Raw genomic sequence first — 16,259 nt, forward strand, 5'->3', positions numbered from 1 at the left:
GGCAAGATGGAGACAGTAGGGCAAGATGGGGACAGTAGGACAAGATGGAGACAGTAGGGCAAGATGGGGACAGTAGGGCAAGATGGAGACAGTAGGGCAAGATGGAGACAGTAGGGCAAGATGGGGACAGTAGGACAAGATGGAGACAGTAGGGCAAGATGGAGACAGTAGGACAAGATGGAGACAGTAGGACAAGATGGAGACAGTAGGACAAGATGGAGACAGTAGGACAAGATGGAGACAGTAGGGCAAGATGGAGACAGTAGGACAAGATGGAGACAGTAGGGCAAGATGGAGACAGTAGGGCAAGATGGAGACAGTAGGACAAGATGGAGACAGTAGGACAAGATGGAGACAGTAGGGCAAGATAGTTACATAGTTACATAGTTACATAGGGTTGAAAAAAGACCTGTGTCCATCAAGTTCAACCCATCCAAGTAAACCCAGCACACCTAACCCACACCTACCAATCTATACACTCACATACATAAACTATAAATACAACCACTAGTACTAACTGTAGATATTAGTATCACAATAGCCTTGGATATTCTGATTGATCAAGAACTCATCCAGGCCCCTCTTAAAGGCATTAACAGAATCTGCCATTACCACATCACTAGGAAGGGCATTCCCCAACCCCCTCACTGCCCTCACCGTGAGGAACCCCCTACGCTGCTTCAAATGGAAGCTCCTTTCCTCTAATCTATAGGGGGGACCTCTGGTGCGCTGATTGTTTTTATGGGAAAAAAGAACATCCCCCAACTGCCTATAATCCCCTCTAATGTACTTGTACAGAGTAATCATGTCCCCTCGCAAGCGCCTCTTTTCCAGAGAAAACAACCCCAACCCCGACAGTCTCACCTCATAGTTTAACCCTTCCATCCCCTTAACCAGTTTAGTTGCAGTCTCTGCACTCTCTCCAGCTCATTAATATCCTTCTTAAGGACTGGAGCCCAAAACTGCCCCCCATACTCAAGGTGAGGCCTTACCAGGGACCTATAAAGGGGCAAAATTATGTTCTCATCCCTTGAGTCAATGCCCTTTTTATACAAGACAGCACTTTATTTGCTTTAGTAGCCACAGAATGACACTGCCTGGAATTAGACAACTTGTTATCAACAAAAACCCCTAGATCCTTCTCCATTAAGGATCCCCCCAACACACTCCCATTCAGTAGATAGTTTGCGTTTATATTATTCCTACCAAAGGGCATAACTTTGCACTTATCAACATTGAACCTCATTTTCCAGTTTGCTGCCCAGTTATCTAATTTTGTCAAATCGCTCTGCAAAGCGGCACATCCTGCATGGAACTTATAGTTTTGCACAATTTAGTGTCATCAGCAAAAATAGAAACAATACTGTCTATGCCCCCCTCCAGGTCATTAATAAACAAGTTAAAAAGCAAAGGCCCAAGGACTGACCCCTGCGGTACTCCACTAACCACACTGGCCCAATTAGAAAATGTTCCATTTACCCCACTCTTTGTACTCTATCCTTCAGCCAGTTCTCTATCCAATTACAAATATTATGTTCTAGGCCAATATTCCTTAATTTGATCATTAACCTTCTGTGAGGTACTGTATCAAACGCTTTAGCAAAGTCCAAGTAGATGACATCAACTGCCATTCCAGCATCAAGGTTCCTACTCACCTCCTCATAAAAGGCGACTAAATTAGTCTGGCAAGATCTGTTACGCATAAAACCATGCTGGCACAAACTAATAGTATTGTGAACTGCAATGTATTCAAGTACCCTATCCCTTATTACCCCTTCCAGAAGCTTTCCTACTACTGATGTCAGACTAACAGGCCTATAGTTTTCAGGCTGAGAACGGGATCCCTTTTTAAATAACGGCACCACATTAGCAATCCGCCAGTCTCTTGGCACCATGCCAGACCTCAATGAATCCTGAAAAATTAAGTGAAGAGGTTTGGCAATCACAGCGGAGACAGTAGGACAAGATGGAGACAGTAGGGCAAGATGGAGACAGTAGGACAAGATGGAGACAGTAGGGCAAGATGGAGACAGTAGGGCAAGATGGAGACAGTAGGACAAGATGGCGATTGTGATGGTTACAGTGTATATTAGTGCTGACCATATAACTGTAGTTGTTAAAAGGGCCACAAGTTGTAGCGCAGACAGATAACTGTACCCTAGAGAGTTAGTTGCCCCGGGTGCAATACAGACAGTGCTGCGTGGGGATAATGTACAGGAGCCGCAGGGAGTTGAACCCAGTGACGTATCTCTCTCTCCCAGTTACACAGATCGGTAGTGGCCTCGGGGGAGAAGCAGGCGGAGGCTGAATATCGAATAAGCAAAAGGTAACCCTCCCCCCATTACACTGACTCTTGCCCCCGAGTCATGTAAATACCCCGGGAACAAGGGGGTTTCAGTAAGAATTCCGTATATATCGATACGATGCTGGTTACATCACATTACATGGGGGGGGGGGAGGAAACTAATTACACAATGAGATAATTGTATATTTGCACTTTCCCTGCTGCACTTTAGCGCCTGGCTGAAGGACACCATCCACCCCTTTGTCCAGAATCTGGACACTCGGATCTCGGCCGTGACTGGTCTAAATGCCCATCCCCCGTACGCCGAGTACCTACAGGTGGTCAACTATGGAATCGGGGGTCACTATGAGCCTCACTTCGACCATGCCACGGTAGGTTGGTGAATATGGCATTATCTTCTCTCCAGAGACCAAAATCCAGAAGGTTCTGACCGTGCCCTGTTATACCCCGACCAGTACCTGGCAGTATCATGGGTTTAGCCCCGGCTAACCTGGCAGTATCATGGGTTTAGCCCGGCTAACCTGGCAGTATCATGGGTTTAGCCCCGGCTAACCTGGCAGTATCGTGGGTTTAGCCCCGGCTAACCTGGCAGTATCATGGGTTTAGCCCCGGCTAACCTGGCAGTATCATGGGTTTAGCCCCGGCTAACCTGGCAGTATCGTGGGTTTAGCCCCGGGTAACCTGGCAGTATCATGGGTTTAGCCCGGCTAACCTGGCAGTATCATGGGTTTAGCCCGGCTAACCTGGCAGTATCATGGGTTTAGCCCCGGCTAACCTGGCAGTATCGTGGGTTTAGCCCCGGCTAACCTGGCAGTATCATGGGTTTAGCCCCGGCTAACCTGGCAGTATCGTGGGTTTAGCCCCGGCTAACCTGGCAGTATCATGGGTTTAGCCCCGGCTAACCTGGCAGTATCATGGGTTTAGCCCCGGCTAACCTGGCAGTATCATGGGTTTAGCCCCGGCTAACCTGGCAGTATCCTTCTCTTTCTCGGTGCATTTGGCCACAAACACAGGAATTATTGTCATTTTCTGTTGTTCTGTTTTACTATTTATTTATTTTGTTTCAGTCCAGAAAAAGTCCCCTGTACAGAACCAACACCGGGAACAGATTAGCGACGTTCATGATCTATGTGAGTCTGTGCAGAATTATTCCTAGGAAATAATATGGCAGCTCCCACCTATGTATATAAATACAAACATAAAGTGCCCCCTATTGTAACATATAGGGATATTATAAGTCCCCGAGGAGTTCCTTATAATATATAGTGAATAAAGTACCCCCTATTGTAACATATAGGGATATTATAAGCCCCCGAGGTGTTCCTTATAATATATAGTGAATAAAGTACCCCCTATTGTAACATATAGGGATATTATAAGCCCCCAAGGGGTTCCTTATAATATAGAGTGACTAAAGTGCCCCCTATTGTAACATATAGGGATATTATAAGCCCCCGAGGGGTTCCTTATAATATATAGTGAATAAAGTGCCCCCTATTGTAACATATAGGGATATTATAAGCCCCCGAGGTGTTCCTTATAATATATAGTGAATAAAGTACCCCCTATTGTAACATATAGGGATATTATAAGCCCCCGAGGGGTTCCTTATAATATAGAGTGACTAAAGTGCCCCCTATTGTAACATATAGGGATATTATAAGCCCCCGAGGGGTTCCTTATAATATATAGTGAATAAAGTGCCCCCTATTGTAACATATAGGGATATTATAAGCCCCCGAGGTGTTCCTTATAATATATAGTGAATAAAGTGCCCCCTATTGTAACATATAGGGATATTATAAGCCCCCGAGGGGTTCCTTATAATATATAGTGAATAAAGTGCCCCCTATTGTAACATATAGGGATATTATAAGCCCCCGAGGAGTTCCTTATAATATATAGTGAATAAAGTGCCCCCTATTGTAACATATAGGGATATTATAAGCCCCCGAGGAGTTCCTTATAATATATAGTGAATAAAGTACCCCCTATTGTAACATATAGGGATATTATAAGTCACTGAGGAGTTCCTTATAATATATAGTGAATAAAGTGCCCCCTATTGTAACATATAGGGATATTATAAGTCACTGAGGTGTTCCTTATAATATATAGTGAATAAAGTGCCCCCTATTGTAACATATAGGGATATTATAAGTCACTGAGGAGTTCCATGACCATATAAAGGTAAAGTGAGTCATGTGACAGAAATCACTATGCTCCGATTATAACTGATGACATCACTAAGCACTGTTTATAAGGATATAATTACATTACTATATGTGCAGGTTTCCCACCCACGATATAAAGGTCTCACCCTACCGCTCTCCTGTTTCAGCTCAGCCATGTCGATCTGGGGGGATCCACCGCGTTTGTCTTTGCCAATTTCAGCTCCCCTGTGGTTAAGGTAAGTCACAACCCCCCAAATACAGTAAATATTGCCCTTTTACATCCTTTCCTTTGAGCCGCCATTTAGTGATGGGCTGTGTGCCCCCTCAGAGATCAGCTGACAGGAAGTGATGCAGCTCTAACTGTAACAGGAAGTAGTGTGGGAGCAAAAGGCAGAACTCTGCCCATTCATTGGCTGATGGGGCCTAGCATGTATGTGTGCCTTGGCTTGTTTGTGTGCACTGTGACTCCTATGATCCCAGGGGGCGGGGCTTAGTACTTAAAATGGCAGTTTCCTATTTAGGATTACCCAATGGCACATACTGCTAAAGTATATTTATATGAAAATGGTTTATTTAGATGAAGCAGGGCTTTACATATGAGCTGTTTATGCATTATATATATATATTTTTTAATCTCCCATAGAACGCTGCTGTTTTCTGGTGGAACCTGCACAGGAACGGGCTGGGCGACGAAGATACCCTCCATGCTGGGTGCCCCGTGATAATCGGCAGCAAGTGGGGTACATGGGCTTTGCTGTTCTCTTCCCCGTCCCAGTAATAAGCCAAACTGTTATAATCATGTATCACTGCCTAACCCCATGCAACCAATAGGCAGTGAGTGTCTGCTTGTTTCATACAGACATAATAACAAAAGCAAAAATCTGATTGGTAGTGGCTTTACCAGCTTCTGTGTCTGTATCTGGCAAAGGGATATCTGGCGTAAAACTCCATTGTTCTCACCTTGGTTGCCATAGACTTCATTACCACCCCCATAGCCCTATTGCATTGTGTAATTATTAATATATAATTAGTTCACCTCCATTTTTGCCCCAGGCTTGTAGGATAAGGCCTGAGCTTGTAGCTTCACCCTTGTGTAAGTCTCCATTGTCCTCTGTTTGGCCACTATGGGTGGGGGGGTGATATTTATATCTGACGCTGATGTTTTTCTGCAGTTGCCAATAAATGGATCCATGAGTTTGGGCAGGAATTCCACCGGCCGTGTGGGCGGAGCCCAGAAGACTGAAGGATCTAGAGAGGGTGACTCTATTGCCAGTCACACAAGTCATGGCACGAGCAGAATAATATGGATCTGTTACAGAGTTGGAGAGAGGGATGCTGGTGAGAAACATCATCTGAGGAACGAGAATCTGGAGATAAACATCTACCAGGAATCAAAGAGAAGATGAGGATGAACATCTGGCAGGTTGGAATGAGTTAGAGAAGAAATGATCTACCAAGCACGGGAATCTTTTCTCTTGTGATACCAAGAACCAGGGAGAACTTGGAGGTTGGCATTTTTCAAGAATGAGAGAGAAGCTGGTAGACTTGACATATCATGGAATGTCTGTAAAGAAATGGTGAAATGATGTGGCAGGAACCAGAGAGAAGCTGGTAGACTTGATATATCATAGAAGGTCTGTAAAGAAATGGTGGGCATGGGAGAAAAGCTGGTGCTCATGATCTAACAAGGGACAGAGAGAAGCTGGTGGCAACAATCTACAAAGAGATGGCGTGTATGGTATGTATGACGTACGAGGAATGAGACAGCACCAGCAGGAGCGAGAGAGAAGCTGGTAGACTTGAAATATCATGGAATGTCTGTAAAGAAATGATGAAATGATGGAGCAGGAACGAGAGAGACGTTAGTAGACTTGATATATCATGGAATGTCTGCAAAGAAATGGTCGGCATGATGTGGCAGGAACGAGAGAGAAGCTGGTAGACTTGATATATCATGGAATGTCTGTAAAGAAATGGTGGGCATGATGTGGCAGGAATGAGAGAGAAGCTGGTGCTAATGATCTAACAAGGGACAGAGAGAAGCTGGTGGCAAAAATCTACAAAGAGATGGTGTGTATGATGTACAAGGAATGAGACAGAAGCGTACGAATGGGGCATCTTATAGTCATGAAGCTGAGCATCGTATTGAGATCATGGAGAAGATGGACCTTAGCAACTTTTAGAAAGAACCTGATGTTCACCTTTCAGAAATCAGGGAGAAGCTGGTGCTGATTCTCTCTTCTCCAACTGTGTATCGTGTACAAGGGATGAGACAGAAGCTAGTGTGTATCCTGTACAAGGGATGAGAGAGAAGCTAGTGTGTATCCTGTACAAGGGATGAGAGAGAAGCTAGTGTGTATCCTGTACAAGGGATGAGAGAGAAGCTAGTGTGTATCGTGTACAAGGGATGAGAGAGAAGCTAGTGTGTATCCTGTACAAGGGATGAGAGAGAAGCTAGTGTGTATTGTGTACAAGGGATGAGAGAGAAGCTAGTGTGTATCCTGTACAAGGGATGAGACAGAAGCTAGTGTGTATCCTGTACAAGGGATGAGAGAGAAGCTAGTGTGTATCCTGTACAAGGGATGAGAGAGAAGCTAGTGTGTATCGTGTACAAGGGATGAGAGAGAAGCTAGTGTGTATCCTGTACAAGGGATGAGAGAGAAGCTAGTGTGTATCCTGTACAAGGGATGAGAGAGAAGCTAGTGTGTATCGTGTACAAGGGATGAGAGAGAAGCTAGTGTGTATCCTGTACAAGGGATGAGAGAGAAGCTAGTGTGTATCGTGTACAAGGGATGAGAGAGAAGCTAGTGTGTATCCTGTACAAGGGATGAGAGAGAAGCTAGTGTGTATCCTGTACAAGGGATGAGAGAGAAGCTAGTGTGTATCGTGTACAAGGGATGAGAGAGAAGCTAGTGTGTATCCTGTACAAGGGATGAGAGAGAAGCTAGTGTGTATCGTGTACAAGGGATGAGAGAGAAGCTAGTGTGTATCCTGTACAAGGGATGAGAGAGAAGCTAGTGTGTATCGTGTACAAGGGATGAGAGAGAAGCTAGTGTGTATCGTGTACAAGGGATGAGAGAGAAGCTAGTGTGTATCCTGTACAAGGGATGAGAGAGAAGCTAGTGTGTATCCTGTACAAGGGATGAGAGAGAAGCTAGTGTGTATCCTGTACAAGGGATGAGAGAGAAGCTAGTGTGTATCCTGTACAAGGGATGAGAGAGAAGCTAGTGTGTATCGTGTACAAGGGATGAGAGAGAAGCTAGTGTGTATCGTGTACAAGGGATGAGAGAGAAGCTAGTGTGTATCCTGTACAAGGGATGAGAGAGAAGCTAGTGTGTATCGTGTACAAGGGATGAGAGAGAAGCTAGTGTGTATCGTGTACAAGGGATGAGAGAGAAGCTAGTGTGTATCCTGTACAAGGGATGAGAGAGAAGCTAGTGTGTATCGTGTACAAGGGATGAGAGAGAAGCTAGTGTGTATCCTGTACAAGGGATGAGAGAGAAGCTAGTGTGTATCCTGTACAAGGGATGAGAGAGAAGCTAGTGTGTATCCTGTACAAGGGATGAGAGAGAAGCTAGTGTGTATCGTGTACAAGGGATGAGAGAGAAGCTAGTGTGTATCGTGTACAAGGGATGAGAGAGAAGCTAGTGTGTATCCTGTACAAGGGATGAGAGAGAAGCTAGTGTGTATCCTGTACAAGGGATGAGAGAGAAGCTAGTGTGTATCGTGTACAAGGGATGAGAGAGAAGCTAGTGTGTATCCTGTACAAGGGATGAGAGAGAAGCTAGTGTGTATCCTGTACAAGGGATGAGAGAGAAGCTAGTGTGTATCGTGTACAAGGGATGAGAGAGAAGCTAGTGTGTATCCTGTACAAGGGATGAGAGAGAAGCTAGTGTGTATCCTGTACAAGGGATGAGAGAGAAGCTAGTGTGTATCGTGTACAAGGGATGGGAAGGTTAAGGGAGAGAGAGAAGCTAGTGTGTATCCTGTACAAGGGATGAGAGAGAAGCTAGTGTGTATCGTGTACAAGGGATGAGAGAGAAGCTAGTGTGTATCCTGTACAAGGGATGAGAGAGAAGCTAGTGTGTATCCTGTACAAGGGATGAGAGAGAAGCTAGTGTGTATCGTGTACAAGGGATGAGAGAGAAGCTAGTGTGTATCTGTACAAGGGATGAGAGAGAAGCTAGTGTGTATCCTGTACAAGGGATGAGAGAGAAGCTAGTGTGTATCCTGTACAAGGGATGAGAGAGAAGCTAGTGTGTATCCTGTACAAGGGATGAGAGAGAAGCTAGTGTGTATCCTGTACAAGGGATGAGAGAGAAGCTAGTGTGTATCCTGTACAAGGGATGAGAGAGAAGCTAGTGTGTATCCTGTACAAGGGATGAGAGAGAAGCTAGTGTGTATCGTGTACAAGGGATGAGAGAGAAGCTAGTGTGTATCCTGTACAAGGGATGAGAGAGAAGCTAGTGTGTATCCTGTACAAGGGATGAGAGAGAAGCTAGTGTGTATCCTGTACAAGGGATGAGAGAGAAGCTAGTGTGTATCCTGTACAAGGGATAATAGAGAAGCTAGTGTGTATCCTGTACAAGGGATGAGAGAGAAGCTAGTGTGTATCGTGTACAAGGGATGAGAGAGAAGCTAGTGTGTATCCTGTACAAGGGATGAGAGAGAAGCTAGTGTGTATCCTGTACAAGGGATGAGAGAGAAGCTAGTGTGTATCCTGTACAAGGGATAATAGAGAAGCTAGTGTGTATCCTGTACAAGGGATGAGAGAGAAGCTAGTGTGTATCGTGTACAAGGGATGAGAGAGAAGCTAGTGTGTATCCTGTACAAGGGATGAGAGAGAAGCTAGTGTGTATCCTGTACAAGGGATGAGAGAGAAGCTAGTGTGTATCCTGTACAAGGGATGAGAGAGAAGCTAGTGTGTATCCTGTACAAGGGATGAGAGAGAAGCTAGTGTGTATCCTGTACAAGGGATAATAGAGAAGCTAGTGTGTATCCTGTACAAGGGATGAGAGAGAAGCTAGTGTGTATCGTGTACAAGGGATGAGAGAGAAGCTAGTGTGTATCCTGTACAAGGGATGAGAGAGAAGCTAGTGTGTATCCTGTACAAGGGATGAGAGAGAAGCTAGTGTGTATCCTGTACAAGGGATGAGAGAGAAGCTAGTGTGTATCCTGTACAAGGGATGAGAGAGAAGCTGTGCAAATTACAAAGCAGGAACATAGCTGCAGACAGTGAAGCAAGCACGGGGGAGGAGCTTGGACACATATTTAGAATAGAGAAGATCAATGAATCCATAGGTACCGCTGTGCCGGCGCCATCTTGGAGACAGGGATGTAGGTACCTAGGATCAGCGTAGACAGAGGAGGTCCCATTTCTAAAGAGACTTTGCATTCAACTCACAAGAGACTGCCCCGATGCGCTGAGACCCCTGACCCAACCCCAATGTTAATATGGACTGTAACCTGCCCCCCCAGGCTGTGTATAAACTACAACTACAAGAGGGGAGAAGCAATAACAAGGGGCGCTCACTTGAGGAGACCTGGGTTCTGTTACCGGTGAGGAACCTTTCTCTTTAGTGTTTGGCCAATAATATATTGAGGTGAATGGATCATTATTGGGGTGTCATTATTCCTCCCTCTGTTCTACTGCTTCAGCCTCGCGTAGGCCTCCATTATCCTCAATGTGTCGCGCCGCGTCCGGCTGTCTCACAGGCTTCACTCGTCTGTCCGAGGGACTGATTTACTGGTGCCCCACAATACTGACCCGGTCTATAGTTTGCACCCAAATTACTGTTAATGCCTCCATGTAAAAGTATTTGTTTGCCCTGGATTTTCCTCTATTTATGTATAGGCTTCTTCTTGCATTCATGTTGCCTCCCCCTAGTTGTGGCCCTGGGTATTTAACGCGAAGTCTGGCTCAGCAATGGCCAATAAGAAACCATTAGGTCGGATAAATATAACTTGTAACCCAAGTAAAGATCAATGTTTTTTCCTTTATGAATTAAAATAGATGAAACAGGAGAAACCTCTGCCTGCATTTTCAGGGCCACAGGGAGGATGTTTATAACTCGCTGTACTAACCAGCCCTGATCCATGGAACCAATCAGGGGGCAATAGAATTACTAAACAGCCCTGAATTTTAAGGAGTGTATTGCCACGGGTGCCAATGCATTAGAGCTACATATGTACTGACGGGTAATATTGCATCTTGTCAGGCTATTTTATAGAAACCCATAGGTAAAACCTTAGTCTTCCTGCACCTTAGATCAAACAGGTCAAACCTTAAGCTGGCCATACACGTGGCGATCCGACGATGTTTCGTACGACCATCGGTCGCACGAAACATCGTAAGATCCGCCACACACCATTCAGGGCTGAATCGGTAGGTAAGGAGGTAGAAACAATAGGATTTCTACCTCCTTCTGCCGATTCAGCTCTGAAGGGAGAATTTTGGTCAGGTGCCTTCTATGGCGCCCGATCAAAATTTTCAAACTTGTCCGATCGGCGAGTCGTCCGATATCGGCAGCTTCCTGCGATATCGGTCGACTCGCCGACATGCCATACACGCACCGATTATCGTACGAAACGAGGTTTCGTACGATAATATCGGTGCGTGTATGGCCACCTTTACTCTGCCTGCACCTTAGATCAAACAGGTCAAACCTTACTCTGCCTGCACCTTAGATCAAACAGGTGAAACCTTACTCTGCCTGCACCTTAGATCAAACAGGTCAAACCTTACTCTGCCTGCACCTTAGATCAAACAGGTGAAACCTTACTCTGCCTGCACCTTAGATCAAACAGGTCAAACCTTACTCTGCTTGCACCTTAGATCAAACAGGTCAAACCTTACTCTGCTTGCACCTTAGATCACAAAGGCCCAACCATTCTCTGCCTGCACCTTAGATCAAACAGGTCAAACCTTACTCTGCCTGCACCTTAGATCAAACAGGTGATATCTTACTCTGCCTGCACCTTAGATCACATAGGCCAAACCATTCTCTGCCTGCACCTTAGATCAAACAGGTGAAACGTTACTCTGCCTGCACCCTAGATCAAACAAGTGAAACCCTACTCTGCCTGCACCTTAGATCAAACAGGTGGAACCTTACTCTGCATGCACCTTAGATCACATAGGCCAAACCATTCTCTGCCTGCACCCTAGATCAAACAGGTGGAACCTTACTCTGCCTGCACCCTAGATCAAACAAGTGAAACCCTACTCTGCCTGCACCTTAGATCAAACAGGTGGAACCTTACTCTGCATGCACCTTAGATCACATAGGCCAAACCATTCTCTGCCTGCACCCTAGATCAAACAGGTGGAACCTTACTCTGCCTGCAACCTAGATCAAACAAGTGAAACCCTACTCTGCCTGCACCTTAGATCAAACAGGTGGAACCTTACTCTGCCTGCACCTTAGATCAAACAGGTCAAACCTTACTCTGCTTGCACCCTAGATCAAACAGGTCAAACCTTACTCTGCTTGCACCCTAGATCAAACAAGTGAAACCTTACTCTGCCTGCACCTTAGATCAAACAGGTCAAACCTTACTCTGCCTGCACCCTAGATCAAACAGGTCAAACCTTACTCTGCTTGCACCCTAGATCAAACAAGTGAAACCTTACTCTGCCTGCACCTTCGATCAAACAGGTGGAACCTTACTCTGCTTGCACCCTAGATCAAACAAGTGAAACCCTACTCTGCCTGCACCTTAGATCAAACAGGTGGAACCTTACTCTGCCTGCACCTTAGATCAAACAGGTCAAACCTTACTCTGCTTGCAGCTAAAGTTGTCAAAATTGTCAGTACAGCAGGAATATTATTTGCACTCTGGATTCTATACTATCCACTGTAATAAGCTCTTAAATTCAATATCCCATCCCCTTGATCCAGTCCACCATTTCTGATTTGCCAGATTCTATTAGTCATTAGTTGGCACTGGTTATGTGGAGACAACTTGCCAAAAAGATCTCTCCTGGGTGTCAGTAAATGTATATTTCTATAACATTCTCTTTGCCAGATCAGCAAATATATGAAGCTTCCAGGAAGCAGAATTTTCCACGAAAACGCTCATTATGTAATCTTACTGAAGATTGATTGGCAGCTGAGTAAGGGTTAAAAGAAATCTTTGCTGCTGCTATGGTGGAATGTGACTCCTGAGCGTGAGTAAGAGCGCGGAATTTCCTCTCATTTGAGATCACACAATGATCCTATAACCCAGTCTCCCCACCAAAGCGCTTGTGGGCCGGAACCACGGAGATCACGGGCGCTTGTATTTGGTTTCTCACAAAGGGAAAGAAAATACAAGTTTTTTCCCCCCCTTTGATCTCCAGAGTCACAATTATACTCTGTTTCTTACCAGGCAAAGCCATGTATAGAGTAAAACCTACGCCGGCCGGGGGTTAAATTCACCAGCTCACCCTGGGGGTCCCACGGATTCCCTCATTGTGGATACAGTGCTGCTGTAGCTCGGGGTCAGGCTGTGCTGTAAAACTATGGGATGTGATTTAGTGCCTGTATATGTGAGAAACCCCTACTGTATTGCACTTACCCGGCTGAGACAAGAGTGGCCTTTATTTGCCCACAGGGCTGTCGTTTTTAACTGCAGTTTTAGACTGCTCATATCAGGCTTTTGGCCCAGAAGGTGCTGCAGGGATACCTAACACAGTTCCCAGGGGGAAAAAGCAGGAGGAAAGCAGCTTCTGCACCCATAAGTCATATATTGGGTCCTGTCAATAAACTTCTAAACCCACACAGACACCCCCCCACCCCCTGGACCAGAGTCGGACTAGGGGGTGCAGGGTCCACCGGGGCTCCCGCCCCAGGGGCCCTGCAGGTGCTCCCACCGGCCTCGTCCCCCAACCCCCCTTCACCCACGCTGGGGCCCCCCTAATCCCCCGCATGGTCCCCCACCCGACGTCCTCCCCTGAGCGCGCGTAAGTTTAACGCATCAGGGGAGGAACAGTTGGGCAGGGGGAGCGCTGGCAAGGGTCGTGTCTGGCCCGCGGCCCATCAGGATTTTTCCCAGTGTCCCGGCGGCCCAGTCCCGGGCTCCTCTAATGATGTCAGAGATGACCTCATAGTGATGTACATATGTAAATAAGGATACAGAAGGGTTAAAGAGTGAAACATTCCGAGAAGTCACGTGATTGTAAGCATTCGGATTGGGCCCAATCTGAATCCTGCTGGAAAAGCCCGAATCCCGATCCGGAACCTACACAGAGACGGTAACGAGCTCATTATTAGGGGGATACTGGGAACATGATAGAAGGTCTCGGATATCCCCCCGAGTGGATCATTATCTGCCTCAGACACAGGTCCCAGTGAGCCTGCTCGAGGTCTCCTCTGATTGGCTGCCCACCTACACTTGCTTCTCTGGGGGCCCCAGGCAATACAATCCCTGGCTGTCCTGTCCTGTTTATTTCTCTTTCTGCACCCCAGGCAGTGAGTGCCCATTACCAGGGTATATATATACAGTATATATATATATATATATATATTACATACAGGCCTGTCTATGCAGCAGCAGCCGAGAGAGTGAGACGGCCGGCTCCCCACTCCCCTTGGCACCCATCCCAAATATTCTCCTCCGGAGATCAGGAACAGCTTTGCCTCTCATCCCTCACACAGACGGCCCCTCTGTCGGTCGGGGGTCCCTGTAGACACCTGCAGACAGGCACAGATCTCGGCTGCTTATTAGTCTGGGCTCCCCGGCAGCACCCGGTGACCAGGTTAAGATTTGCCCAATGTTATATTATTATTATTATCATTGTGATCCGATTGGAATCCCTGTAAACCAATCAGAGACTGCTGTGAGTAGAATCATTGCCCAATGGGCCTGCAGAGCCCCTGCCTTACGTGCCCAAAATACCCATGGCGACAGTTGAAGTTCAACAGTGGGTACAGAACTTTGATGGAGCTTTGTGCTTTCGTAGGGGGCACAAAGCGTTAATTCTCCTTACTGATAAGTCCCGGGGGTCTGTAACCGATGCCCCTGTGGGATGGAGTCGCCATGTTAAGAGGTGCCAGCCTTGGGGGCACGAGAACCTGCCAGGGCCACTGGAGACACATCCTCCTATCAGAATACTGGGGGGCCAGGCCTATATAATAACCCCTTTTTGGGGCCCCTTAGTGCCAAATATTAAGGCAAACCAATGCACAATGGGCGTCGACTTATTCAGTCGACCCCTAGAAATTATATTTAGGGTCTTTTATGTTGGTACCTAATGACCGGTGGGCTATACCCCCAAAGTCACACCTCACTCAAGTGGCCCCTGTTACCCCACTGCTCCGACCCAGTGACCCCCCTATCTGCTCCAATCCCAATGCATAGTTCCCAGCTACAATCCTTAGGCCCCGCCCAGTCACTGGCTACATCACAATAAATATGGCGGAAAAGGAACTTTCCATGTAATAATAATAATAATAGGCAGGGATTAAAGAGACAGGCATATGAAGAGAGCGCAGGGCCCAGACACACGAGACCAAACAGCAGTTTTACATTTTATTAATGAGATTCCCAAGCAGAAATCCACAGTAAGTACAGAAGTGATGATCCCGCCCCCCAGTACAAAGCCACACCTTCTGCCATTTGTCTTCCTTCTCCAACATTAACCCAATGTCTATAGACACGGACTTCCTACGCCCCCCCCCAGGTATCCTAATTAACAAAATTACATTAATTAAATAACAATAAATAGCTGGCTATTATATGGCAACATATTCCAAACCTGCGCCGCCTCGGGACTGGAACCGCCACCCAACTGATCCACCACTAACTGTAGAATTAGCTATATAAACAGATACACTATAAGTACCGGTTACGTGATGTTGCTGAACTACAGCTCCCAGCACAACAGCCAACAACTGGAGGGCCACAATACTCAGTATGGCAGCGGTTTTGCTGTAAATAATGTCCTACAAGCTTTATACTCCATGGAAAGGGGTTGGTCACCTTTGGGGTAACTGTTACTATGATGTAGAGAGTCATATTCTGAAACAATTTGCAATTGGTCTTCATCATTAATTATTGGTAGTTTTTTTATTGTTGTACTTTTTTGTTCCGCAGCTCTCCAGTTTGGAGTTTAAGCCGTTATCTGGTTGCTAGGGCCCAATTTACCTTAGTGACCAGGGACTGGTTTGAGAAAGTGATTGATGTATGAATAGGGGAGGGGCTAAATAGAAAGATAAATAATAAAAGTAACAATAATAATAAAACTGGAGCCTCACAGAGCAATAGGGTTTGGCTGCCGGGGTCAGTGACCCCCATTTGAAAGCTGGTAGAACAGGAAGGCAAATAATTCAAAAACTCTAATAGATAAAAATAAAGACCAATTGAAAAGTTGCTTAGACTGGTGCTTAGGGCTGGTTCTAGAGCTGTGCATGGTGAGTCGGAACAAGCCTCACAGTGAATCAGTTCCGGTTCTGTAGACATGCAGGGCCAATCAGATAACAGCAGGGCCAATTGGAACAACCTTCAGAGTATATAGGGCCGGTTCCACTACTCTGAAAATCAATCCTGGGTCCATTGGGCCATTTCTGTACTATTTCTGATAGTAACAAGTTGATTATATACACAGGGGCAAAACGTGGTCTAAACGGGTACAGTCCGGCACCAACTAACTAGAAACAAACACAAGGTCCAAAATGTAAGTATTCAGAAACCCCACTGGGATCCCATAATATCATCCCAATGGCAGATCCCAAGCACAGTGGCGCTCACTAACAGGTAAATAAAGGTTTATATATTGTATGTGTATGTAGCGTGGGCCC

General features: G+C 46.0%; 1 protein-coding gene and 1 pseudogene across 1 annotated transcript in view; one reads left to right on the plus strand and one right to left on the minus strand.

Annotated features, from left to right (window-relative positions):
- p4ha3 (prolyl 4-hydroxylase subunit alpha 3) overlaps window positions 1–6,830 on the plus strand; it is a 39,872-nt gene extending 33,042 nt beyond the window's left edge. Inside the window, exons 8-13 of the mRNA XM_031896283.1 lie at window positions 2,262–2,326; window positions 2,517–2,676; window positions 3,373–3,435; window positions 4,647–4,715; window positions 5,123–5,219; window positions 5,652–6,830. Coding sequence (XP_031752143.1) covers window positions 2,262–2,326; window positions 2,517–2,676; window positions 3,373–3,435; window positions 4,647–4,715; window positions 5,123–5,219; window positions 5,652–5,722 — 525 coding nt within the window. The 3' untranslated portion in view covers window positions 5,723–6,830. The remainder of the gene's footprint in view (window positions 1–2,261; window positions 2,327–2,516; window positions 2,677–3,372; window positions 3,436–4,646; window positions 4,716–5,122; window positions 5,220–5,651) is intronic.
- The window catches only part of LOC116406442, a 954,163-nt pseudogene that overhangs the window by 377,282 nt on the left and 560,622 nt on the right, over window positions 1–16,259 (minus strand).

The sequence above is a fragment of the Xenopus tropicalis genome, chromosome 2 (genome assembly GCF_000004195.4).
Source record: "Xenopus tropicalis strain Nigerian chromosome 2, UCB_Xtro_10.0, whole genome shotgun sequence".
In the NCBI taxonomy this organism is placed as follows: domain Eukaryota; kingdom Metazoa; phylum Chordata; class Amphibia; order Anura; family Pipidae; genus Xenopus; species Xenopus tropicalis.